General features: G+C 36.9%; 1 protein-coding gene across 1 annotated transcript in view; it reads left to right on the top strand.

Moving 5' to 3' along the window:
* The window catches only part of ZC3H13 (zinc finger CCCH-type containing 13), a gene marked incomplete at its 3' end in the record, with an annotated part of 101282 nt that overhangs the window by 33595 nt on the left and 40615 nt on the right, over window positions 1-27072 (top strand). Inside the window, exons 9-12 of the mRNA XM_079721622.1 lie at window positions 1295-1447; window positions 3146-3346; window positions 5245-5408; window positions 6819-6976. Of these exons, the coding sequence (XP_079577748.1) occupies window positions 1295-1447; window positions 3146-3346; window positions 5245-5408; window positions 6819-6976 (676 nt within the window). The remainder of the gene's footprint in view (window positions 1-1294; window positions 1448-3145; window positions 3347-5244; window positions 5409-6818; window positions 6977-27072) is intronic.

Below are 27072 nucleotides of genomic sequence, written 5' to 3'. Positions count from 1 at the left end.
ACATTTTTATCTCAAATTTGAATTTAAATGGCATCAATTTGTGAGCCATAGTACTATTGGAGGTACAACCTTGGGGTATAATTGAATATAATTTTAACTAATCATTGTAATATCTCTCTTGTGATTGGAGTTCGTGCCCTTCATCCCTAAAATATACCATTCATTGGTTGTGATCACAGATAACATAGCATAGAAATTTAGAGGTGGATTACCTATTGTGAAATGCAAAATTTTATCCAGTTTAAGTAGGACAATGAGTTTGATAAAGCTTGAAAAGTTAAAAATCCTATTATTTGCATTTATGTTTAGATGTATATCTGTGTAATGAAGTTATTAAAATTGTTTACTTTAGAAGTGAATGGCGGGGGTATGAGATTACTACAGAATTTAATAGAGTAGAAAATTATTAGAATGACTAGAAACATCTCATAGTTTATTATATTTTATTTGCTGTAAGTTTTATAAAGCATGCTGTTGCATTTTGAAAACTAGTGTTGTAAACTCAGTAAAGTGTATGGATAACACCTGATTAGAAATATTAAGTGTACTGTATAGTTTTATGATAATTCAAGTTCACAACTAAGTCACCAGGAGACAAAGCTTTAGCCTAGGTAGTTGAGAAAAGTTGGTAAATAAAGAAATGGAAGGTACGCTAGTGGTTAAAGTTTCAAATAAATTTTACTAATTAGTTTGCAAGTTCTTTAAAATTAATGAGTTTATTTTGATAAAGAAATTAATGTATCCTTTTGAAATTAGATTTCTCTGGACTTAAAGTTTTATTATAAAAACTTAACATAATATCAACATTAACATGTTAGTGGTAGATTTTATTTCTCATTTTAATTGTAATCTTATAACCTATTTTGATATTGCTGTCCATATTGTGTTCTTGCCTAAATTTAATTTTTAAGTTTTCTTTTGGAGGTATCAAGTATTTTGAATAATTAAGAAATACAGTTTTCAAATAAAAAAATGCTTTTTGGGACTTCCCTGGTGGCGCAGTGGTTGAGGGTCCGCCTGCCGACGCAAGGGACACGGGTTCGTGCCCCGGTCCGGGAAGATCCCACGTGCCGAGGAGCGGCTGGGCCCATGAGCCATGGCCGCTGAGCCTGCGCGTCCGGAGCCTGTGCTCCGCAATGGGAGAGGCCACAGCAGTGAGGGGCCTGCGTACCGCAAAGAAAAAAAAAAAGCTTTTCCACTTTTCTTAGTGTGCACAGCCTCTCCTCTTTGGTTTCACTTAGATATCCCTTTCCCTTAACACTCTCTTTGGCATGAAATTAATCTTTCTGTTTAGCAGGAGATGACGAATCCAAGTTAGATGATGTGCATTCGTTAGGATCTGGTGCTGGAGAAGGATATGAGCCAATTAGTGATGATGAACTAGATGAAATTCTGGCAGGTGATGCTGAAAAGAGGGAGGACCAACAGGATGAGGAGAAGATGCCAGGTAATCATTTGCAGAGGTGGTTGAATGTAAGAAATATTTAATTATGGTATTGTGATATTCTTTGTTCCCTTTCATGCTGTAAGAATTGATAAAATGCAGTTAGAATTTTCCCATTTGTTTTAATTAACATAGAAGGGCCAATAAAATGAAAATTATAGTTAATATGCTCTGCTCATTTTTAAGTAGACATTGCCTATAAATTGGAAAGGGCATTATTTAAAATAGCACAATTGTAAGATTTCCTGTCAAACAGTGATTGTCTAGCAGTGTTCTAGATGGTAGGTGTATGGTACAGAGCTTCACAACTGTGCTGCCAGAAACCAACTTTAGAAATGACCATTCAGAAATTTCGAAAGGTTGGGGTTATATTTGAACACTGTTTATATACTTCTCTCTCTCAATTTTCTAAATTCAGTAATTATTTCCATTTACAGTACTTTATTCGTTGCCAGAACTTACTCCAGTGACTGTACCATGAAGCAGCCACCTTCAGTGTTCTTGTTGAATCATCCCAATTAGTCTAGTTGTTACTAACAATTTTTTTTTATCATAGTGAGGGTCTTTGCTTTGTTTGGGTATACAGAATATTAAATTCTTATTTTGACTTAATTTGCTCTTGTATTTTACAGTTTTTTCTACTAATGTATAATGTATATATGAGTGTTATCTTTATTATTATCAGCTATTAGGTATTTCTGAATAGAACATTATTTTGTTAATTTCCTAAACTCTGACTTATCAGTGGATAGATTATTCTCAATTTTAATCATAGCCACTACCTGATTCTTAAATTTATTTCATAATGAATCATCTGTTTTTAAAAGGTAAACTGTGTCTGTGTATGCATGCACACATGCAGACTAAATACACTCCTGGATTTAACTAACCCTTGAAATGACTGGTACCAAGCTTCAAAATGTCAGACCTAATCTAGTGAAATGATGGAGTTCTTTCATTGAGGATCTCTCAGGCAATTTAAATGCATTATTTGTAGGAATGGGTTTGCTCAGGTGTTTGTTTGCTTGCCTTTTTTTTTTTTTGGTTTTTGTGTTTTTTATTGAAGTATAATTGACATACATTAGTTTCAGGTACACAACCTAATGATTTGACATTTGTATACATTGCAACATGATCACCACATTAAGTCTAGTTACCATCTGTCACCATGCAAAGTTACCAAATTTTTTTTCTTGTGATGAGAACTTTTCGGATATACTTTCTAGCAACTTCTAATGTTGAAATACAATATTATTGACTATAGTTACCATGCTATACATTACATCCCCATGATTTTATAATTGCAAGTTTGTACCTCTTGATACCCTTCACACATTTGTCTAAACTTCACATTCCTTCCCCTCTGGAAGCCACCAATCTCTGTATCTATGAGTTTGGTTTTCTTTTTGTTTGATTCTTTTCATTTTAGATTCCACATATAAATGAAATGGGGGGGGGGGGTGGAGGCACTCACCTGTGACCTCTTCGCCTCTTTTCCTTTGGTGAGAAAGTTATTTGTAGAGGTCCTTAAGATTCTAAATATTAGTTTTTAATAGAAAATCTTTTGTTTTAAGAATATGCCTTTTTTGATTTATATTACTTGTTATTTAATGCTTTCTGTGGCTTGGAATCTATATTTCTCTATAGATAACGAGAATATTTCTTGGTGTAATAAAACTCTGTTCTTTAACTTTTTTCTAGATCCATTAGATGTGATAGATGTGGACTGGTCTGGTCTTATGCCAAAGCATCCAAAAGAACCCCGAGAGCCTGGGGCTGCACTCTTAAAATTCACACCTGGAGCCGTTATGCTGAGAATTGGGATCTCTAAAAAGTTGGCTGGTTCTGAACTCTTTACTAAAGTCAAAGAAACATGTCAGAGACTTTTAGAAAAACCCAAAGGTAATTCCGTCCCACTTCGACTATATAATGTTTAATATAAATATTAAGGTGCCTTTGAAAAGGATTCTGTTCTGTTCTCATGTAGCAGTTACAGTATAAGAACTTTTTTTTTTTTTTTTTTTGAGGACTCGCTTATTTTCAGTATTTAATCCTCACGGTCAAAGTCTGTTTTACTTTATTTTGAGAAAAATTTAAGCCTACAGAAAAGTTGTAAACATAGCACAATGATCTTACTGTATCAAAGTTACTTTTTAACAGGTAAGTTCTAATGTCAAAGTGCTCAGTGGTTTTACCCAGGGCTAAATGAAATAGAGCCTGGGGAAGTGAACTAGATATTGTTCATATCTAAGCAAATTGGTTATTGGTTAAATTGTTTTTGTCCAGGTTTTATGATTATAGTATGATTAAGTTCTTTGAAGCTAAACTTTCCCAGTTATCTTATAGTTCCTTTGGTTTACTTGTACTTATATACGTGTTTAATCTGTCTCGAGTTACTTGGTGCTGGTCAGTTCAAAACCAGGAAGAGACTAAGTTTAGACATGTTATACATTCTAGGGAGGTTTGCAAGTGTTTTATAGTCTACTGTTGTGAAAGCAGAAAAGATTTAAATACAAAGTAATTTGTCTTAATGAGCAATTTTCAAGGAAGTGCATGGACTCAATGGAGATTTCTTTATTTGTATCTATAGTAGATTGGTGGTGAATGTTTGGTGCTTTTTTTTTAATGGTGTGCATTATATGACTGTCATTGGTTGGCTCAAACATTGGTATGGCTGAATTACCTGAGGAACTGCCTTTTCCCCCCACTAAGGTATCCTAGTTCCAACTGGAGAGTCTGTAGGTCTGGTGGTAGAGCCCTGGCACTGTATTTTTAAAAACTCCTCAGATGATTCTGATAGACATCAAAGTTTGTGAACTATTTCTGAGTTTTTGTTTACATTTATTTTTGCTTTTGTTATAAACCTATTCACTAGGTGTATAACTTACCGACTAGGTATATTACATGAGACAGGTTTCTTGTTATCTAATCTCACTATTTATGCTCTGCAGTTCAGGAAATGAAATATGTAATGCAATTCCATTAATTCTCAAATGTTTGTTTTGTTTTTACCTAGGTGTTATTTACTATTTCCCTTTGTGGGCTCTAGCAATAACCTGTTTGCTCATGTTGCTATAGGAACACTACCTGATACCATTCATACTCTTGGCCAACCCCTGGAACGTTAACTTTGAAGTTACTACTCTTTCTGTTATTTATTTAGATTAATGACTGACCCTATTCTGTAAATTTTGATTTCTTGTCTATTTTTAACTCAATCTCTATTTTTATTAAGTGTTTTCTCCCTACTTTGCATGTTATGACTTAAAACTAAGTGATTTTGATACATTGTCCCAGGTTTTTACAGTGACCAAATATTGGATAAAATTTGCAGATTATCTAGCAAACAGCTAATCCCTTTCCTAAGTTTTTTAGGGTTCACAGAATGTAGTCACATTACTACATTTGAATCTTGCCATAATAAAGTCCTGAATCTAGAACTTTTAGTAGTTGATGGTATGCAATATTTTGAATTTGACTTTACTCATTCTTAACTTGAACTTTTTTCCCACTTAGTAATCTGTGTCTAAATTCTGTCTCCCAGTTCTGCTTTTCTTATATCTTAAAGTGGCTATCAGAGTATTTATTTTTGTTTGAGCCCAGCACCAAAACTACATGCTGGAGTTCTCTCACAGAGAACATATTGCCTTTAATATGAAATAGTTTTCACCACTGTTGGTAACTTTGATTGATAAAGTATAGATAAACTTAGTATAGATAGACTTTGTGGAATATTCATCTAAGCAGTTGATAACACTTCTATTTTCAGAAGCCTTAATGTGTTTATTTTTTATTGAAAGACACAGACAATCTTTTTGAACATGAATTGGGGGCTCTCAACATGGCTGCATTACTACGAAAAGAGGAAAGAGCAAGTCTTCTTAGTAATCTTGGACCATGCTGTAAAGCATTATGCTTCCGGCGGGATTCTGCAATCCGAAAGCAGCTTGTTAAAAATGAGAAGGTACTGTTGTTTCCTTAGAAAAATTGGAACATGTTTGTTGAGTAGTATGGATGACATATTCTTCATTTGATTGCTTTAAGGTGAAATTAAGGTCTCATTATCTGCTTTTATGAGTTTAGTTTCCCAGTCTTCTACACATGCAAAAGAAAGAATTTTTATTAGAATTTGTAGTACTTTTTATTTTACTTTAATAGTTTTGAATAACATTTGTTTTCAATAACAAATTGTTATTGGTACTGGAAAAAATTTTAAATAGTCTATTCCTGTGAAATATTTTTCATTTGCGAAGTTTCTTTAGATAATGAAATATACTAGAAACTTATTTAAATTGAAGGTCAAGGAAAAAAATTTTCCAGATACAGAGTGGTGAGGAGATTATATAGTGTTTATGAGAATATACCAAATTGAAGAGAGGAAATAAACACAAGTGATTATATGTGAACATTTACTTGAAGAATAAAGGAAATTGAAACTCAGCTTATTTTTTGTTTGGTTCAGGTAAGGAACCCCCAATTGAGAAAGACAACAGAGGAGTTTTTTTGATTGCAGTCATGGTTACTTGAATATATACATGAGTGAAAACTCACAGAACTATACATAAAAAGCCAGTTTTACTGTATCACAATGTATAAGATATTTTTTATAATGCAAATGTGGTCAAGGCATCACTCTTCCTTTAAAGATCCTAGAAGAGAAATAGCAGAATGCTGGAGATATTCAAATCTTTATTTCATTATACACATGGTTGGAGGACATTTAACAAAATTTTATGACAATAACATTCAAAACTGCTAATACGTAGCTTTAAGTTCCAATAATAGAGATCTACATCTTAGAACAAAGGAGGTAGTAGTTTCTCTAGTAGACTGCACTGATCAGCTAGCTGTCTTCTGGAGAATTTGTTCAGTTCTGGAGCCTACATCTTAATGGCATATCAACAGACCAGTAAGGAGTATGGAATGTTTGGTGCTTCTCTTCAGAGAATTGATTGTCATGTGAAAGTAAGACTGAAATTAGTGTGTAGCTCCATAGAAGAGATTTTATTTCAAAATGTAGAAGAAATAGTACCATTCAACAATAGAACGTGCAGTGTGTTTTTCGTTGTTTTGTTTTGTCACTGGAAATGATGAAGTAAAAACTACTTGATTACCTGTCAGGGATTGTTGAGAAGATTCCTACTTTAAGCAAGAAGTTAGACTAGGCGCCCTCTAGAGATGGCTTTCTTTTCTAAGATTCCTTGAGTCTGCAAACATTTCTTAATTTTGCTTTTAAATATCCAATACAGCTAATTTAATATTCATCACAAACTAATTTTTCTTATAACTGTTATTTTTTTTAGCAGTTAATCTGTCTTTTCTACTGTCAACTAATAATTTACATGTTTAATTTGTTTTTGTTTTCTCCAAATAGGGCACCGTAAAACAAGCTTATACAAATGCTCCAATGGTAGACAATGAACTCTTACGACTGAGTCTTCGATTATTTAAGCGGAAGACTACTTGCCAGGCCTCAGGACCTGAAAAGACTGAAGATAATAAACTCTCACAGTCCAGTATCCAACAGGAACTGTGTGTGTCTTAAGACTGAAGTCCAGGCACATTTTCGGTACTATTTCCCTTCATCAGTGCATATTCTTTTTCAAAGTTCTTTGGTTTGACAAGTGTTATTAGTGACAAAGGCAGAAAAGACTTATCAGCCATGCTAAAAGAGTGACAAACTTTGATTTAAAGACACTAGTTTGGCTAACAAGATTTTACAAAAATTTTTACACAGTACTTGATTGATACTCATGTAAAATAATGTGAAACATCTAGATTTAGTAGTTTATTCTGTACCTTTTGTTAAAACTGAAGACTCTGGGGCTTCCCCGGTGGCGCAGTGGTTGGGAGTCCGCCTGCCGATGCAGGGGATATGGGTTCGTGCCCCGGTCCGGGAGGATCCCACATGCCACGGAGCGGCTGGGCCTGCGGGCCATGGCCGCTGGGCCTGCGCTCTGCAGCAGGGCAGGCCACAGCAGTGAGAGGCCCGCATGCTACAGAAAAAAAACAAAAAACTGAAGACTTTGAAAACGGTCATCCCTGCTCTTCCAGCCTACACAGATTTTTTTTATGAAATGGAGCCACCGATTTATGTACTGGATCATCCTTACAGAAAGCAGGGCTGGGCCTGCATGCTGTGTGTAGGCAGGAGCAAGCCACAATCCTGTTTTCCTTTCTAAAATTGTAACAAAACTACTAAATGGCTCTTTGGTTTTTTTAATATATGTGCATTGTTACAATGTATATTGGATATATTTCGAGTCTGAATGGTTTTGTTTGTTATCAGAGACTGTGGACTATTTTTATTTTTAATAAACGTACCTTCCCTTTTCTTGTTGTAGATTTACTTGGCTCTTCATTAATCTTACTCCTGATGTTCTAAAACATTTGTCATCACCATTACATGTTTCATACTTCAGATATTTTACTGCTGAAGTTATTATTGGACAGCTGTGAATAATGCAATAATAGTTGAGGATGTACTTCAAATATAGCTCAGTAATACTTGAAACAAACCAAGAGTTAACCAACCTATGTAATCTGAGCTTTAAAATCCTACCATCATACTTTTCAGAGCTATAACCTTTGATTACATTAACCTGCCTCCAGATACAGAGTGGTGGTGAGATTATATGAGAATATACCAAATTGAAGAGAGGAAATAAATACAAGTGATTTTATGTAAGCATTTACTTGAAGAATAAAGGAAACTGAAACATTATTTTCTGTTTGGTTCGGGTAAGGAACCCCAGTTGAGAAAGACAACAGAGGAATTTTTTTGAATGATGACACTTCTGATTGTGGTCATGGTCACTTGAATATATACATGAGTGAAAACTCACAGAACTATACATAAAAAGCCAGTTTTACTGTATCACAATGTATAAGATATTTTTTATAATGCACATGTGGTCAAGGCATCACTCTTCCTTTAAAGATCCTAGAAGAATAATATATAAAACAATTTACTTTTTATAAATTATAATATATCTGCTTTATTTTGTATGTACGTATTTATCTCATGAAGTGGACTCTTAGAAGGATTTGAAATGGACTCCACTGCAGAATTACTGGGCAGACAGTAATGATGATAATGAAGGAAACCAATGAAAACTGTAATTTGATGATTGCCTTTCAGAGGTTTTTGTTAAAACTGTAATCCTGTTACCTGTCTCAGTAGTTGTGTATCCTTTTCCTACAGGTAACCTAATGTTACTGGTTGAAAGGTTATATTCATTTCAAGAAACATTCATTGTGCACTTAATTTTTACAAAATACTTACCCAGCAAAGGAAATAGTCTTATTTCCAAATGACCTGGAAATCATGTATAAGAAAACTACCTTCTTGGTTTTTGTTTTGCTACTTGTAAACAAAGATTCAGGTGTGTTTCCTCTTCCAATTGGTAAATGTTTTGAATAAAGAAAAAAAAGATAAAATTCTTTAATGACCTGGAGAATGAATAACCTTTAGAAAACTACTTCCTGTTTTAGTGGATAATATCATTCTCTGTAGCATAAAGATTTAAAGTCATAGAACCTCTAATATTAGTTCCAAGAATTGTGGAGTGTAACAGAAATAATGGTTTTCCTGTTTTGTGCACTGACTTTAGGAATATTTCACAAGTTATTTCTTCACAGAAATGAGAACTCTGTAGGTAGGTTTGCCATATAGTCAAATCCATTGCCATTTTAGTTTTGAATATCTTTTTGTTAGGTTGTAAAAGAAAATGTTAAAACCATTTGTTTGCTTAGTCACAGTATTCAGAGCTTTATGCTCCCAGTGGGAATGTCCTGTTAAGTCTCATAATTTTAAAAAATTCAAACATTCTGTGTATTGCTAATCATATACCCATAAAGTTCTTCTAAAGCAAATCTTTTTGTTGAATTTTCCATAAAAGCTCTTGGACCATAAAGTCTCAAACCAGTATTCCTGGAAACATCTTCCAATCTATAAATTGTTAGTACAGTTAATGGTCTTCTGTCTCATAACTGATGATGAACTTTGTCCATTTGCCATAACTGCACAACTGGACTCCAGCTGCTAGTGATAAGGAGTTGTCTGTCTAGAGAAGAGGCAGAGTTATGTCTGCCATCCAAAGTAAATAAAATGGGAGTTACCAGACACTTACATTTTGTTGAGTCAGTTGTTTGATTTTTTTTTTTTTGGCAGATGTCCTCACTATTTAGTAAAGTCTTATACTAAACTTATAATAGTTGGTAGCTTCTTCACAAAAATTTGTAACTATACTCAAATATGTTAAAATCCGACCCATCACTTCTCTTTATTCTGATCAGTAACTGCAGCTTATTGTCCCCATCCTTCCCCATGACCACTTATGACTTATCCTTATTAATTTGAAAATCTGTGGCATCAGCAGGACATCCCACATTATTCCTTACTGTAAGATTAAGGTAAATAGTATCTATATTGTCAATGATGCTTTTAAATCTCAGAAAGAAGAGCCAGCATCTGAACCTCAATTTGTTATTTTAAAAGGTGTATGGGTTCCAGCACAAGATAGCTACATAAGAGGATCCTAAACTCACCACCTCCCATGGCCACACTGAATCTACAGCTACATATGGAACAATTTCCTCTGGACAAAACCCAAAACTAGCTGAGAGACTCCTACAAGGAAGAACCCACATCTAAGCTAGTAGGAGGGGCTGAGACAAAATCTCACCATAAACCCCACTCTCAGTTTGGAGACCCCCAATCAAGAGGGAACTTGCAACCTTGAGGTTCTCCCTGAGGAGTGAAGGGTTTGAACCCTACATCTTGCACCCCAACTTTTAAAACTTGCCACTGAGAGACAAGTCCCCCAAACAACAACATAAAGAGACCCACACTGAGACACGCTGTAAAGTTCAAGTTAAAGACGAGGAGAGTATTTAAAAGCAGCAAGAGGGCCTCCCTGGTGGCGCAGTGGTTGAGAGTCCGCCTGCCGATGCAGGGGATACGGGTTCGTGCCCCGGTCTGGGAGGATCCCATATGCCGCGGAGCGGCTGGGCCCGTGAACCATGGCTGCTGAGCCTGCGCATCCGGAGCCTGTGCTCCGCAACGGGAGAGGCCACAACAGTGAGAGGCCCGCATACCACAAAAAAAAAAAAAAAAAAAAAAAAGCAGCAAGAAAAAAAAAAAAAACTTGATACCTATAAAGGAACTCCTATATGATTATCAGCAGATTTTGTCAACAGAAACTTCACAGACAACAAGGGAGTGGCATGATATAGTCAAAGTGCTGAAAGGAAAAAACTGCCAATCAAGAATTCTCTACCTGGCAAAGTTGTCCCTCATAATTAAAGAAGAGATAGAGTTTCCTAGACAAGAAAAGCTAATGTTGTTAATCACCACTGGACTGGCCTTACAAGAAATGTTAAAGGGACTTCTTTAATCTGAAAAGAAGGGGTGCTAATTACTAACAGGAAGGCATATGAGTACAAATCTCACTGGTAAAGGTAAATGGTAAAATTCAGAAAAATCTAATGTAACAGTGATGGGTTAATTACTTATAAGGCTAGTATGAAGGTTAAAAGACAAAATTAGTAAAAACTACAGCCATAATGATTTGTTAATGGATATACAAGATTAAAAAAACATAAATTTTAACACTAAAATAAAATGGTGGGGATTAAATGTAGAGCTTTAGGTTGAGTTGATACTTACGTTTTTATCCACTTAAAATGGACTATGATAAATAAGTGTTGTAAGCCTCATGGTAACCACAAAGCAAAACCCTATAATAGGTTCACAGAAGATAAACCTGAGCATACTGCCACAGAAAATCATCAAATTACAAAGAGAGAAGAGGAAAAAAAACAAAGGAATTACAAGACAGCCAGAAAACAATTTAACAAAATGGCAATAAGTACATACCTATCAATAATTAGATTATACATAAATAGACTAAATTCTCAAATCAAAAGACATCGAGTGGCTGAAAGGATAAAAAAAAACAAGACTCATCTAATATGCTGCCTACAAGAGATTCACTTCAGATGTGTGCACACACACAGACTGAGTGAAGGAATAGCAAAAGATATTCCATGCAAATGGAAACCAAAACAAAGTTAGAGTAGCTATACTTACATCAAACAAAATAGACTTTAAGACAAAAACTGTAGTAAGAAGCAGAGATGGTCACTGTATAATGATAAAGGGGTCAATCCAACAAGAGGATATATTACAATATTTATATACCTGACAGAGAAGAACCTAAATCAAATATTAACAAACCTACAGAGAGAAATTGACTAATACAATAATAGTAGGGTACTTTAATATCCCATTTCCATCAATGGATAGATCATACAGATAAAAATTAATGAGGAAACATTGGCCTTAAAAGGACATATTATACCAGATGGACTTAGAAACATATCCAGAACATTCCATCTAAAAGTAACAAACATTCTTCTGAAGTACACTTGGAATATTTCCAGGATAGATCATATGTTAGGCCACAAAAAATCTTAATAAATTTAAGAAAATCAAAATCATATCAATCATCTTCTCTGACTTACAATGGTATGACTGGAAATCAGTTGTAAAAAAACTGGAAAATTCACAAGTATGTATAGGGAGGCTACTGAATGACCAATGGGTCAGAGAAGAAATCAAAAGAGAAAATTTAAAAACCCTGAGACAAATGAAAATGGAAATACAACATACCAAAAGTTATGGGATATGGCAATAAATCCCTACATTAAGAAAAAAGCAAGACCTCAAATATACAACCTAAATTTATACCTCAAAGAACTAGAAAGAGGACAACAAACAAACCCCAGAATTAGTAGAAGGAAGGAAATAACAAAGATCAGAGCAGAAATAAATGAAATATAAATTTAAAAGCCAATAGAAAAGATCAATGAAACTAAGAGCTGGGGGTTTTTTTTTTGAAAAAAATAAAATTGACAAACCTTTAGCAAGACTCACCAAGAAAAAAGAGAAGATTCAACTAAGAAATGAAAAAGATGTTACAACTGATACCACAGAAGTACAAAGGATCATAAGAAACTACTACAATTATTCAGCAGCAAATTGGACAACCTATAGGAAATGGACAAATTCCTAAAAACATACAGTTTTCCAAGACTGAGTCATGAAGAAACAGAAAATCTGAACAGACTCATACTAGTAAAGACATTGAATCATTAAGTAAAACCCTCCCAATGAAGTCCAAAAGTCCATGACCAGATGTTTTCACTGATGAATTCTACCAAACATTTAAAGAATTACTACAAATCCTTCTCAAACTCTTCCCAAAAAATACAAGAAGCAACACTTCCAAATGCATTTTATGAGGCCAGCATTACCCTGATACCAAAACCAAAATAGGACACCACAAGAAAATTACAAGCCAATATCCCTGATGAACATAGTTGTAAAAATCCTCAGCAAAATATTAGAAAACCAAATTTAACAATATATTAAAAGGATCATACACCTTGACCAAATCAGATTTATTCTAGGGATGCAAGGATGGTTCAACATCAGAAAATCAATCAGTGTGATACACCCCATTAACAAAATGAAGGATAAAATAGTATATGATAATCTCAATAGATGCAGAAAAAGCACTTGACAAAATTCAACAACCATTCATGATAAAAACTCTCAACAAAGTTGGTATAGACAGAACACACCTTAACATACTAAAGGCCATATATGATGTGCCCACAGCTATCATACTCAATGGTGAAAAACTGAAAGCTTTTCCTCTAAGATCAGGAACAAGACAAGAATGCCCACTCTCACCACTTTTATTCAGCATAGTATTGGAAGTCCCAACCAGATCAGTTAGTCAAGAAAAAGAAAGAAAAGTCATCCAAATCAGAAAAAACTAAAACTCACTATTTGCAGATGACATGATACTATATAGAGAAAACCCTAAACTCCATCAAAAAACTATTAAAACTAATAAATGAATTCAGTAAAGTTGCAAGATACAAAATCAGTGTGCAATAATCTGTTGTGTTTCTATACACTAACAACAAACTAACAGAAAGAGAAACTAAGAAAGCAATCCCAACACATACAGATTGAAAGTAAGGGGATGGAAAAAGATATTCCATGCAAATGGAAATCAAAAGAAAGCTGGAGTAGCCATTCTCATATCAGACAAAGTAGACTTTTAAATAAAGACTATTAGAAGAGACAAAGAAGGACACTACATAATGATAAAGGGATCGATCCAAGAAGAAGATATAACAATTGTAAATATTTATGCACCCAACATAGGAGCACCTCAATACATAAGGCAAATACTAACAGCCATAAAAGGGGAAATCGACAGTAACACACTCATAGTAGGGGACTTTAACACCCCACTTTCACCAATGGACAGATCATCCAAAATGAAAATAAATAAGGAAACACAAGCTTTAAATGATACATTAAACAAGACGGACTTAAGTGATATTTATAGGACATTCCATCCAAAAACAGCAGAATACACATTTTTCTCAAGTGCTCATGGAACATTCTCCAGGACAGATCATATCTTGGGTCACAAATCAAGCCTTGGTAAATTTAAGAAAATTGAAATTGTATCAATTATCTTTTCCAACCACAATGCTATGAGACTAGACATCAATTACAAGAAAAGATCTGTAAAAAATACAAACACATAGAGGCTAAACAATACACTACTCAATAACGAAGTGATCACTGAAGAAATCAAAGAGGAAATAAAAAAATACCTAGAAACAAATGACAATGGAGACACGACGACCCAAAACCTATGGGACGCAGCAAAAGCAATTCTAAGGGGGAAGTTTATAGCAATACAATCCACCTGAAGAAACAGGAAACATCTTGAGTAAACAACCTGACCCTGCACCTAAAGCAATTAGAGAAAGAGGAACAAAAAACCCCCAAAGTTAGCAGAAGGAAAGAAATCATAAAGATCAGATCAGAAATAAATGAAAAAGAAATGAAGGAAACGATAGCAAACATCAATAAAACTAAAAGCTGGTCCTTTGAGAAGATAAACAAAATTGATAAACCATTAGCCAGACTCATCAAGAAAAAAGGGGAGAAGACTCAAATCAATAGAATTAGAAATGAAAAAGGAGAAGTAACAACTGACACTGCAGAAATACAAAAGATCATGAGAGATTACTACAAGAAACTCTATGCCAATAAAATGGACCACCTGGAAGAAATGGACAAATTCTTAGAAATGCACAACCTGCCAAGACTGAATCAGGAAGAAATAGAAAATATGAATAGACCAATCACAAGCACTGAAATTGAAACTGTGATTAAAAATCTTCCAACACACAAAAGCCCAGGACCAGATGGCTTCACAGGCGAATTCTATCAAACATTTAGAGAAGAGCTAACACCTATCCTTCTCAAACTCTTCCAAAATATAGCAGAGGGAGGAACACTCCCAAACTCATTCTACGAAGCTATCATCACCTTGATACCAAAACCAGGCAAGGATGTCACAAAGAAAGAAAACTACAGGCCAATATCACTGATGAACATAGATGCAAAGTCCTCAACAAAATACTAGCAAACAGAATCCAAGAGCACATTAAAAGGATCATACACCATGATCAAGTGGGGTTTATTCCAGGAATGCAAGGATTCTTCAATATATGCAAATCAATCAACGTGATACACCACATTAACAAATTGAAGGAGAAAAACCATATGATCATCTCAATAGATGCAGAGAAAGCTTTCGACAAAATTCAACACCCATTTATGATAAAAACCCTGCAGAAAGTAGGCATAGAGGGAACTTTCCTCAACATAATAAAGGCCATATATGACAAACCCACAGCCAACATCGTCCTCAATGGTGAAAAACTGAAACCATTTCCACTAAGATCAGGAACAAGACAAGGTTGCCCACTCTCACTACTCTTATTCAACATAGTTTTGGAAGTTTTAGCCACAGCAATCAGAGAAGAAAAGGAAATAAAAGGAATCCAAATTGGAAAAGAAGAAGTAAAGCTGTCACTGTTTTCAGATGACATGATACTATACATAGAGAATCCTAAAGATGCTACCAGAAAACTACTAGAGCTAATCAATGAATTTGGTAAAGTAGTAGGATATAAAATTAATGCACAGAAATCTCTGGCATTCCTATATACTAATAATGAAAAATCTGAAAGTGAAATCAAGAAAACACTCCCATTTACCATTGCAACAAAAAGAATAAAATATCTAGGAATAAACCTACCTAAGGAGACAAAAGACCTGTATGCAGAAAATTATAAGACACTGATGAAAGAAATTAAAGATGATACAAATAGATGGAGAGATATACCATGCTCCTGGATTGGAAGAATCAATATTGTGAAAATGACTCTACTACCCAAAGCAATCTACAGATTCAATGCAATCCCTATCAAATTACCACTGGCAGTTTTCACAGAACTAGAACAAAAAATTTCAAAATTTGTTTGGAAAAACAAAAGACCCCGAATAGCCAAAGCAATCTTGAGAACGAAAAACGGAGCTGGAGGAATCAGGCTCCCTGACTTCAGACTATACTACAAAGCTACAGTAATCAAGACAGTGTGGTACTGGCACAAAAACAGAAAGATAGATCAATGGAACAGGATAGAAAGCCCAGAGATAAACCCACGCACATATGACCAACTTATCTTTGATAAAAGAGGCAGGAATGTACAGTGGAGAAAGCACAGCCTCTTCAATAAGTGGTGCTGGGAAAACTGGACAGAGACATGTAAAAGTATGAGATTAGATCACTCCCTAACACCATACACAAAAATAAGCTCAAAATGGATTAAAGACCTAAATGTAAGGCCAGAAACTATCAAACTCTTAGAGGAAAACATAGGCAGAACACTCTATGACATAAATCACAGCAAGATCCTTTTGGACCCTCCTCCTAGAGAAATGGAAATAAAAACAAAGATAAACAAATGGGACCTAATGAAACCTAAAAGCTTTTGCACAGCAAAGGAAACCATAAACAAGACAAAAAGACAACCCTCAGAATGGGAGAAAATATTTGCAAATGAAGCAACTGACAAAGGACTAATCTCCAAATTTATAAGCAGCTCATGCAGCTCAATATCAAAAAAACAAACAACCCAATCCAAAAATGGGCAGAAGACTTAAATAGGCATTTCTCCAAAGAAGATATACAGACTGCCAACAAACACATGAAAGAATGCTCAACATCATTAATCATTAGAGAAATGCAAATCAAAACTACAGTGAGATATCATCTCACACCAGTCAGAATGGCCATCATCAAGAAATCTAGAAACAATAAATGCTGGAGAGGGTGTGGAGAAAAGGGAACATTCTTGCACTGCTGGTGGGAATGTGAATTGGTACAGCCACTATGGAGAACAGTATGGAGGTTCCTTAAAAAACTACAAATAGAACTACCATATGACCCAGCAATCACACTACTGGCCATATACCCTGAGAAAACCATAATTCAAAAAGAGTCATGTACCAAAATGTTTATAGCAGCCCTATTTACAATAGCCCAGAGATGGAAACAACCTAAGTGTCCAACATCAGATGAATGGATAAAGAAGATGTGGCACATATATACTATGGAATATTACTCAGCCATAAAAAGAAAAGAAATTGAGCTATTTGTAATGAGGTGGATGGACCTAGAATCTGTCATACAGAGTGAAGTAAGTCAGAAAGAGAAAGACAAATACTGTATGCTGACACATATATATGGAATTTAAGAAAAAAAAATGTCACGAAGAACCTAGGGGTAAAACAGGAATAAAGACACAGACCTACTTGAGAATGGACTTGAGGATATGGGGAGGGGGAAGGGTAAGCTGTGACAAAGCGAAAGAGAGGCATGGACATATATACAGTACCAAACGTAAGGTAGATAGATAGTGGGAAGCAGCCGCATAGCACAGGGAGATCAGCTCGGTGCTTTGTGACCGCCTGGAGGGGTGGGATAGGGAGGGTGGGAGGGAGGGAGACGCAAGAGGGAAGGGATGTGGGAACAGATGTATATGTATGACTGATTCACTTTGTTATAAATCAGAAAGTAATAAAAAAAAAAGAAAGCAATCCCATTTATAATTGCATCAAAAAGAATAAAATACTTAGGAATAAATTTAACCAAGGAGGTGAAAGACCTGTACTCTGAAAACTATAAGATAATGATGAAAGAGATTGAAGATATAAATAAATGGGAAGATAATCTATGTTCATGAGTTAGAAGAATTAGTGTAAAAATGTCTATACTACCCAAAGGACTCTACAGATTCAGTGCAATCCCTATCAAAATTCCAATGGCACTTTTCACAGAAATAGAACAAACAATCCTAAAATGTGCATGGAACCACAAATGACCCCAAATAACTGAAGCAAATCTTGGAAAAAAAGAATAAAGCTATAGGCATCATACTCCCTGGTTTCTAACTATATTATTGTACAAAGCTATGGAAATTAAAACAGTATGGTATTGGTATAAAAACAGACATGTAGATCAATGGAACAGAATAGAGAGACCATAAATAAACCCATGCATATATGGTCAATTAATATATGACAAAGGAGTCAAGAATATACAATGGGGAAAGGACAGTCTCCTCAATAAATGAGGCTGGGAAAACCAGACAGCCACATGCAAAAGAATGAAACTGGACCATTATCTTACACCATAAAAAAAATTTAACTCAAAATGGATTAAAGACTTGAATGTGAAACCAGAAACCATAAAACACACAGAGGAAAAAATAGGCAGTAAGCTCCTTGACATCAGTTGGCAGTGATTTTTTGGAACTACAAAGCAAAGACAAGAAAAGCCAAAAAAAAAGCAAGAATAAACAAGTGGGACTATATCAGACCAAAAGCTTCTGCACAGCAAAGGAAACCATCAACAACATGAAAAGGAAACCTACCAAATGGAGAAAATATTTGCAGATCATATATCTGGTAAGAGGTTAACATCCAAAATATATAAAGAACTCACAGGACTCAAACCAAAAATCTCACACAGAAAAAAAAACCCCTAACAATTCCATTATAAAATGGGCAGAGGATCTGAACAGACATTTTTCCAAAGACGACACACAGATGGCCAACAGGTACATGAAAAGGTGTTCAACATCACTAATCATCAGGGGAATGCAAGTCAAAACCACATGATATTACCTCACACCTATTAGAATGGCTGTTCTCAAAAAGACAAGAAACAACAATTGTTGGTGAAGCTGTGGAGAAAAGGAAGCCATATTGCACTGTTGGTGGGAATGTAAATTGGTGCAGCCACTATGGAAAACAGTATGAAGTTTCCTCAAAAAATTAAAAATTAAATTACCATATGATCCAGCAATTACACTTCTAATTATTTATCTGAAAAAAATAAAAACACACACAACTAACTGCTGAACATTCATTGACAGGAAGACACTGGAACTCACCAAAAAAGATACCCCACATTCAAAGACAAAGGAAAAGCTACAATGAGATGGCAGGAGGGGTGCAATCACAGTAAAATCAAATCCCATAACTGCTGGGTGGGTGACTCACAGACTGGAGAACACTTATACCACAGAAGTCCACCCAGTGGAGTGAAGGTTCTGAGCCCCACGTCAGGCTTCGCAAGCTGGGGGTCCAGCAACAGGAGGAGAAATTCCTAGAGAATCAGACTTTGAAGGCTACCAGGATTTGATCGCAGGACTTCGACAGGACTGGGGGAAACAAACTCCACACTTGGAGGGCACACACAAAGTAGTGTGCGCATCGGGACCCAGGGGAAGGAGAAGTGACCCCATGGGAGACTGAACCAGACCTACCTGCTAGTGTTGCAGGGTCTTCTGCAGAGGCGGGGGGTGGCTGTGTCTCGCCGTGAGGAAAAGGACACTGGCAACAGAAGTTCTGGGAAGTACTCCTTGGCATGGGCCCTCCCAGAGTCTGCCATCAGCCCCACCAAAGAGCCCAGGTAGGCTCCAGTGTTGGGTCGCCTCAGGCCAAACAACCAAAGGGAGGGAACACAGCCCCCCCTAACCCACAACCCTCCCGTCAGCAGACAAGTGGATTAAAGTTTTACTGAGCTCTGCCCACCAGAGTAACAGCCAGCTCTACCCACCACCAGTCCCTCCCATCAGGAAACTTGCTTAAGCCTCTTAGATAGCCTCATCTACCAGAGGGCAGACAGCAGAAGCAAGAAGAAATACAATCCTGCAGCCTGTGGAACGAAAACCACATTCACAGAAAGATAGACAAGATGAAAAGGAAGAGGGCTATGTCCCAGATGAAGGGACAAGGTAAAACCCCAGAAAAACAACTAAATGAAGTGGAGATAGGCAACCTTCCAGAAAAAGAATTCAGAATAACGATAGTGAAGATGATCCAGAACCTCGGAAACAGAATGGAGGCAAAGATCAAGGAGATGCAAGAAATGTTTAACAAAGACCTAGAAGAATTAAAGAACAAACAAACATAGATGAACAATACAATAACTGAAATGAAAACTACACTAGAAGGAATCAATAGCAGAATAACTGAGGCAGAAGAATGGATAAGTGACCTGGAAGACAGAATGGTGGAATTCACTGCTTCAGAACAGAATAAAGGAAAAAGAATGAAAACAAATGAAGACAGCCTAAGAGACCTCTGGGACAATATTAAATGCATCAACATTCACATTATAGGGGTCTCAGAAGGAGAAGAGAGAGAGAAAGGACCAGAGAAAATATTTGAAGAGATTATAGTCAAAAACTTCCCTAACATGGGAAAGGAAATAGCCACCCAAGTACAGGAAGTGCAGAGAGTCCTATACAGGATAAACCCAAGGAGAAACACGCCGAGACACATAGTAATCAAATTGACAAAAACTAAAGACAAAGAAAAATTATTGAAAGTAGCAAGGGAAAAAAGACAAATAACATACAAAGGAACTCCTAATAAGGTTAACAGCTGATTTCTCAGCAGAAACTCTACAAGCCAGGAGGGAGTGACATGACATATTGAAAGTGATGAAAGGGAAGAACCTACAACAAAGATTACTCGACCCAGCAAGCGTCTCATTCAGATTCGATGGAGAAATTAAAAGCTTTACAGACAAGGAAAAGCTAAGAAAATTCAGCACCAGCAAACCAGCTCTACAACAAATGCTAAAGGAACTTCTCTAAGTGGAAAACACAAGAGAAGAAAAGGACCTACAAAAACAAACCGAAAACAGTTAACAAAATGGTCATAGGAACATACATATCGATAATTACCTTAAACGTGAATGGATTAAATGCTCCAACCAAAAGACACAGGCTTGCTGAATGGATACAAAAACAAAAACCATCTATATGCTTTCTACAAGAGACCCACTTCAGACCAAGGGACACATACAGACTGAAAGTGAGGGGATGGAAAAGGTATTCCATGCAAATGAAATCAAAAGAAAGCTGGAGTAGCAATACTCATATCAGATAAAATAGACTTTAAAATAAAGAATGTTACAAGAGACAAGGAAGGACACTACATAATGATCAAGGGATCAATCCAAGAAGAAGATATAACAATTATAAATATATATGTACCCAACATAGGAGCACCTCAATACATAAGGCAACTGCTAACAGGTGTAAAAAGGAAATCGACAGTAACACAATAATAGCAGGGGACTTTAACACTTCACTTACACCAATAGGCAGATCATCCAAACAGAAAATTACTAAGGAAAACAGAAGCTTTAAATGAGACAAGAGACCAGACAGATTTAATTGATATTTATAGGACATTCCATCCAAAAACAGCAGGTTACACCTTCTTCTCAAGTGTGCACGGAACATTCTCCAGGATAGATCACATCTTGGGTCACAAATCAAGCCTCAGTAAATTTAAGAAAATTGAAATCATATCAAGCATCTTTTATCTAACAATGCTATGAGATTAAACATCAATTACAGGAAAAAAAAACAAAGAAAACACAAACACATGGAGGCTAAACAATACATTACTAAATGACCAAGAGATCACTGAAGACGTCAAAGAGGAAATCAAAAAATACCTAGAGACAAATGACAATGCAAACACGATGGTCCAAAACCTATGGGATGCAGCAAAAGCAGTTCTAATAGAGAAGTTTATAGCAATACAAGCCTACCTCAAGAAACAACAAACATCTCAAATAAACAATCTAACCTTACACTTAAAGGAACTAGAGAAAGAACAACAAACGAAACCCAAGGTTAGTAGAAGGAAAGAAATCATCAAGATCAGAGCAGAAATAAATGAAATAGAAACAAAGAAAACAATAGCAAAGATCAATAAAACTAAAAGCTGCTTCTTTGAGAAGATAAACAAAATTGATAAACTCTTAGCCAAACACATCAAGAAAAAGAGGGAGAGGACTCAAATCAATAAAATTAGAAATGAAAAAGGAGAAGTTAAAACAGACACCCAGAAATACAAAGCATCCTAACAGACTACTACAAGCAACTCTATGCCAATAAAATGGACCACCTGGAAGAAATGGACAAATTTTTAGAAAGGTATAACCTTCCAAGACTGAACCAGGAAGAAATAGAAAATATGAACAGACCAATCACAAGTAATGAAATCGAAACTGTGATTAAAAATCTTCCAACAAACAAAAGTCCAGGACCAGATAGTTTCACAGGGAAATTCTATCAAACATTTAGAGAAGAGCTAACACCCAGCCTTCTGAAACTCTTCCAAAAACTTGCAGAGGAAGGAACACTCCCAAACTCATTCTATGAGGCCACTATCACCCTGATACCAAAACCAGACAAAGATACTACAAAAAAAGAAAATTACAGACCAATATCACTGATGAATATAGATGCAAAAAACCTCAACAAAATACCAGCAAACAGAATCCAACAACACATTAAAAGGATCATACACCACGATCAAGTGGGATTTATCCCAGGGATGCAAGGATTCTTCAATGTACGCAAATCAATCAATGTGATACACCATATTAACAAATTGAAGAATAAAAACTGTATGATCGGGGGGAGCTTCAAGATGGTGGAAGAGTAAGATGTGGAGATCACCCTCCTCTCCACAGATACATCAGAAATCCATCTACATGTGGAACAACACATACAGAACACCTACTGAAAGCTGGCAGAAGACCTCAGACCTCCCAAAAGGCAAGAAACTCCCCCATGTACCTGGGTAGGGAAAAGATAAAAGAAAAAACAGAGACAAAAGAATAGGGATGGATCCTGCTCCTCTGGGAGGGAGCTGTGAAAGAGGAAAGGTTTCCACTCACTAGAAGCCCCTTCACAGGTGGAGACGGGGTGTGGCGGAGGGGGAAAGCTTCAGAGCCACAGAAGAGGACACAGCAACAGGGGTGCAGAGGGCAAAGCGGAGAGATTCCCGCACAGAGGATCGGTGCCGACTGGCACTCACCAGCCCAAGAGGCTTGTCTGCTCACCCGCCGGGGCGGCAGGGGCTGGGAGCTGAGGCTCCGGCTTCGGAGGTCAGATCCCAGGGAGAGGACTGGGGTTGGCGGCGTGAACACAGCCTGAAGGGGGCTAGTGCACCACAGCTAGCCGGGAGGTAGTCCGGGAAAAAGTCTGGAGCTGCCGAAGAGGCAAGAGACTTTTTCTTCCCTCTTGGTTTCCTGGTGCGCGAGGAGAGGGGATTAAGAGCGCTGCTTAAAGGAGCTCAGAGACGGGCTCGAGCCGTGGCTATCAGCACGGACCCCAGAGACGGGCATGGGATGCTAAGGCTGATGCTGGCACCACCAAGAAGCCTGTGAGAAGCACAGGTCACTATCCACACCTCCCCTCCCGGGAGCCTGTGCAGCCCGCCACTGCCAGGGTTCCGTGATCCAGGGACAACTTTCTGGGTAGAACGCACGGCACGCCTCAGGCTGGTGCAACATCACGCCGGCCTCTGCTGCCACAGGCACGCCCCGCCTCCGTACCCCTCCCACCCCCCCGGCCTGAGTGAACCAGAGCCCCCGAATCAGCTGCTCCTTTAACCCCGTCCTGTCTGAGTGAAGAACAGACGCCCTCAGGTGACCTACACACAGAAGCAGGTCCAAATCCAAAGCTGAACCTCAGGAGCTGTGCAAACAAAGAAGAGAAAGGGAAGTCTCTCCCAGCAGCCTCAGGAGCAGTGGATTAAATCTCCACAATCAACTTGATGTACCCTGCATCTGTAGAATACCTAAAGAGACAACAAATCATCCCAAATTGAGGAGGTGGACTTTGGGAGCAACGATATATATATATATATATTTCCCTTTTTCTCTTTTTGTGAGTGTGTATGTGTATGCTTCTGTGTGTGATTTTGTCTGTATAGCTTTGCTTTTACCATGTGTCCTAGGGTTCTGTCTGTGCGTTTTTTTGTTTGTTTTACTTAAAATTTTTTTTCTTAATAATTATTTTTTATTTTAATAACTTTATTTAATTTTACTTTATTTTATTTTATCTTCTTTATTTCTTTCTTTCTATTTTTTCTCCCCTTTATTCTGAGCTGTGTGGACGAACGGCTCTTGGTGCTCCAGCCAGGTGTCAGGGCTGTGCCTCTGAGGTGGGAAAGCCAAGTTCAGAACACTGGTCCACAAGACACCTCCCAGCTCCACATATCAAACGATGAAAATCTCCCAGAGATCTCCATCTCAACTCCAAGACCCAGTTTCACTCAACGACCAGCAAGCTACAGTGCTGGACACCCTAGGCCAAATAACTAGCAAGACAGGAACACAACTCCACATTAGCACAGAAGCTGCCTAAAATCATAAAAAGGCCACAGACACCCCAAAACACACCAGCAGACATGGACCTGCCCACCAGATAGACAAGATGCAGCCTCGGGCTTCCCTGGTGGCGCAGTGGTTGAGAGTCCGCCTGCCGATGCAGGGGACACGGGTTCGTGCCCCGGTCTGGGAGGATCCCACATGCCGCGGAGCGGCTTGGCCCATGAGCCATGGCCATTGAGCCTGCGTGTCCGGAGCCTGTGCTCCGCAACGGGAGAGGCCACAACAGTGAGAGGCCCACATACCGAAAAAAAAAAAAAAAAAAAAAAAAAAAAGATGCAGCCTCATCCACAAGAACACAAGCACTAGTCCCCTCCACCAGGAAGCCTACACAACCCACCAAACCAACCTTAGCCACTGGGGACAGACACCAAAAACAACAGGAGCTACAAACCTGCTGCCTGCGAAAAGGAGACTCCAAACACAGTGAGTCAGGAAAAATGAGAAGACAGAAAAACACACAGAAAATGAAGGAGTAAGATAAAAACCCACCAGACCTAACTAATAAAGAGGAAATAGGCAGTCTACCTGAAGAAGAATTCAGAATAATGATAGTAAAGATGATCCAAAATGTTGGAACTAGAATAGAGAAAATGCAAGAAACATTTAAAAAGGACCTAGAAGAACTAAAGATGAAACAAGCAATGATGAACAACACAATAAATGAAATTAAAAATACTCTAGAAGGGATCAATAGCAGAATAACTGAGGCAGAAGAACGGATAAGGGACCCGGAAGATAAAATAGTGGAAATAACTACTGCAGAGCAGAATAAAGAAAAAAGAATGAAAAGAATTGAGGACAGTCTCAGAGACCTCTGGGACAACACTAAATGCACCAACATTCAAATTATAGGGGTCCCAGAAGAAGAAGAGAAAAAGAAAGGGACTGAGAAAATATTTGAAGAGATTATAGTTGAAAACTTCCCTAATATGGGAAAGGAAATAGTTAATCAAGTCCAGGAAGCACAGAGAGTCCCATACAGGATAAATCCAAGGAGAAACACACCAAGACACAATTAATCAAACTATCAAAAATTAACTCCAAAAAAAATATTAAAAGCAGCAAGGGAAAAACAACAAATAACACACAAGGGAATCCCCATTAGGTTAACAGCTAATCTTTCAGCAGAAACTCTGCAAGCCAGAAGGGAGCGGCAGGACATATTTAAAGTGATGAAGGGGAAAAACCTACAATCAAGATTACTCTACCCAGCAAGGATCTCATTCAGATTTGATGGAGAAATTAAAACCTTTACAGACAAGAAAAGCTAAGAGAAATCAGCACCACCAAACCAGCTTTAAAACAAATGCTAAAGGAACTTCTCTAGGCAGGAAACACAGACAAGGAAAAGACCTACAAAAACAAATCCAAAATAATTAAGAAAATGGTAATAAGAACATACATATCAATAATTACCTTAAATGTAAATGGATTAAATGCTCCAACCAAAAGACATAGACTGGCTGAATGGATACAAAAACAAGACCTGTGTATATGTTGTCTACAAGAGACCCACTTCAGACCTAGGGACACATACGGACTGAAAGTGGGGGGATGGAAAAAGATATTCCATGCAAATGGAAATCAAAAGAAACCTGGAGTAGCAATTCTCATATCAGATAGAATAGACTTTAAAATAAAGACTATTAGAAGAGACAAAAAAGGACACTACATAATGATCAAGGGATCGATCCAAGAAGAAGATGTAACAATTGTAAATATTTATGCACCAAACATAGGAGCACCTCAATGAGTAAGGCAGATACTAACAGCCATAAAAGGGGAAATCGACAGTAACACTATCATACTAGGGGGCTTTAATACCCCACTTTCACCAATGGACAGATCATCCAAAATGAAAATAAATAAGGAAACACAAGCTTTAAATAATACATTAAACAAGATGGACTTAATTGATATTTATAGGACATTCCATCCAAAAACAACAGAATAAACATTCTTCTCAAGTGCTCATGGAACATTCTCCAGGACAGATCATATCTTGGGTCACAAATCAAGCCTTGGTAAATTTAAGAAAATTGAACTCACAACAAGTATCTTTTCTGACAAAAACACTACATATCAATTAGAGGAAAAAATCTGTAAAAAATACAAACATATGGAGACTAAACAATACACTACTTAATAACGAAGTGGTCACTGAAGAAATCAAAGAGGAAATCAAAAAATACCTAGAAACAAATGACAATGAAAACACGATGACCCAAAATCTATGGGATGCAGCAAAAGCAGTTCTAAGACGGACATTTATAGCAATACGATCCTTCCTTAAGAAATAAGAAACATCTCAAATAAACAACCTAACCTTACACCTAAAGCAATTAAAGAAAGAAGAACAAGAAAACCCCAAAGTTAGCAGAAGGAAAGAAATCACAAAGATCAGATCAGAAATAAATGAAAAAGAAATGAAGGAAACGATAGCAAAGATCAATAAAACTAAACGCTGGTTCTTTGAGAAGATAAAATTGATAAATCATTAGCCAGACTCATCAAGAAAAATAGGGAGAAGACTCAAATCAATAGAATTAGAAATGAAAAAGGAGAAGTAACAACTGACACTGCAGAAATACAAAGGATCATGAGAGATTACTACAGGCAACTCTATGCCAATAAAATGGACAACCTGGAAGAAATGGACAAATTCTTAGAAAGGCACAACCTTCCGAGACTGAACCAGGAAGAAATAGAAAATATGAACAGACCAATCACAAGTAATGAAATTGAAACTGTGATTAAAAATCTTCCAACAAACAAAAGCCCAGGACCAGATGGCTTCACTGCCGAATTCTATCAAACACTTAGAGAAAAGCTAACACCCATCCTTCTCAAACTCTTCCAAAATATAGCAGAGAGGGGAACACTCCGAAACTCATACTACAAGGC

Source organism: Hyperoodon ampullatus, assembly GCF_949752795.1.
Source record: "Hyperoodon ampullatus genome assembly, chromosome: 16".
Lineage (NCBI taxonomy): Eukaryota > Metazoa > Chordata > Mammalia > Artiodactyla > Ziphiidae > Hyperoodon > Hyperoodon ampullatus.
Note: the sequence above shows the minus strand (reverse complement) of the source record. Positions and strands in the feature narration are given on the sequence as shown.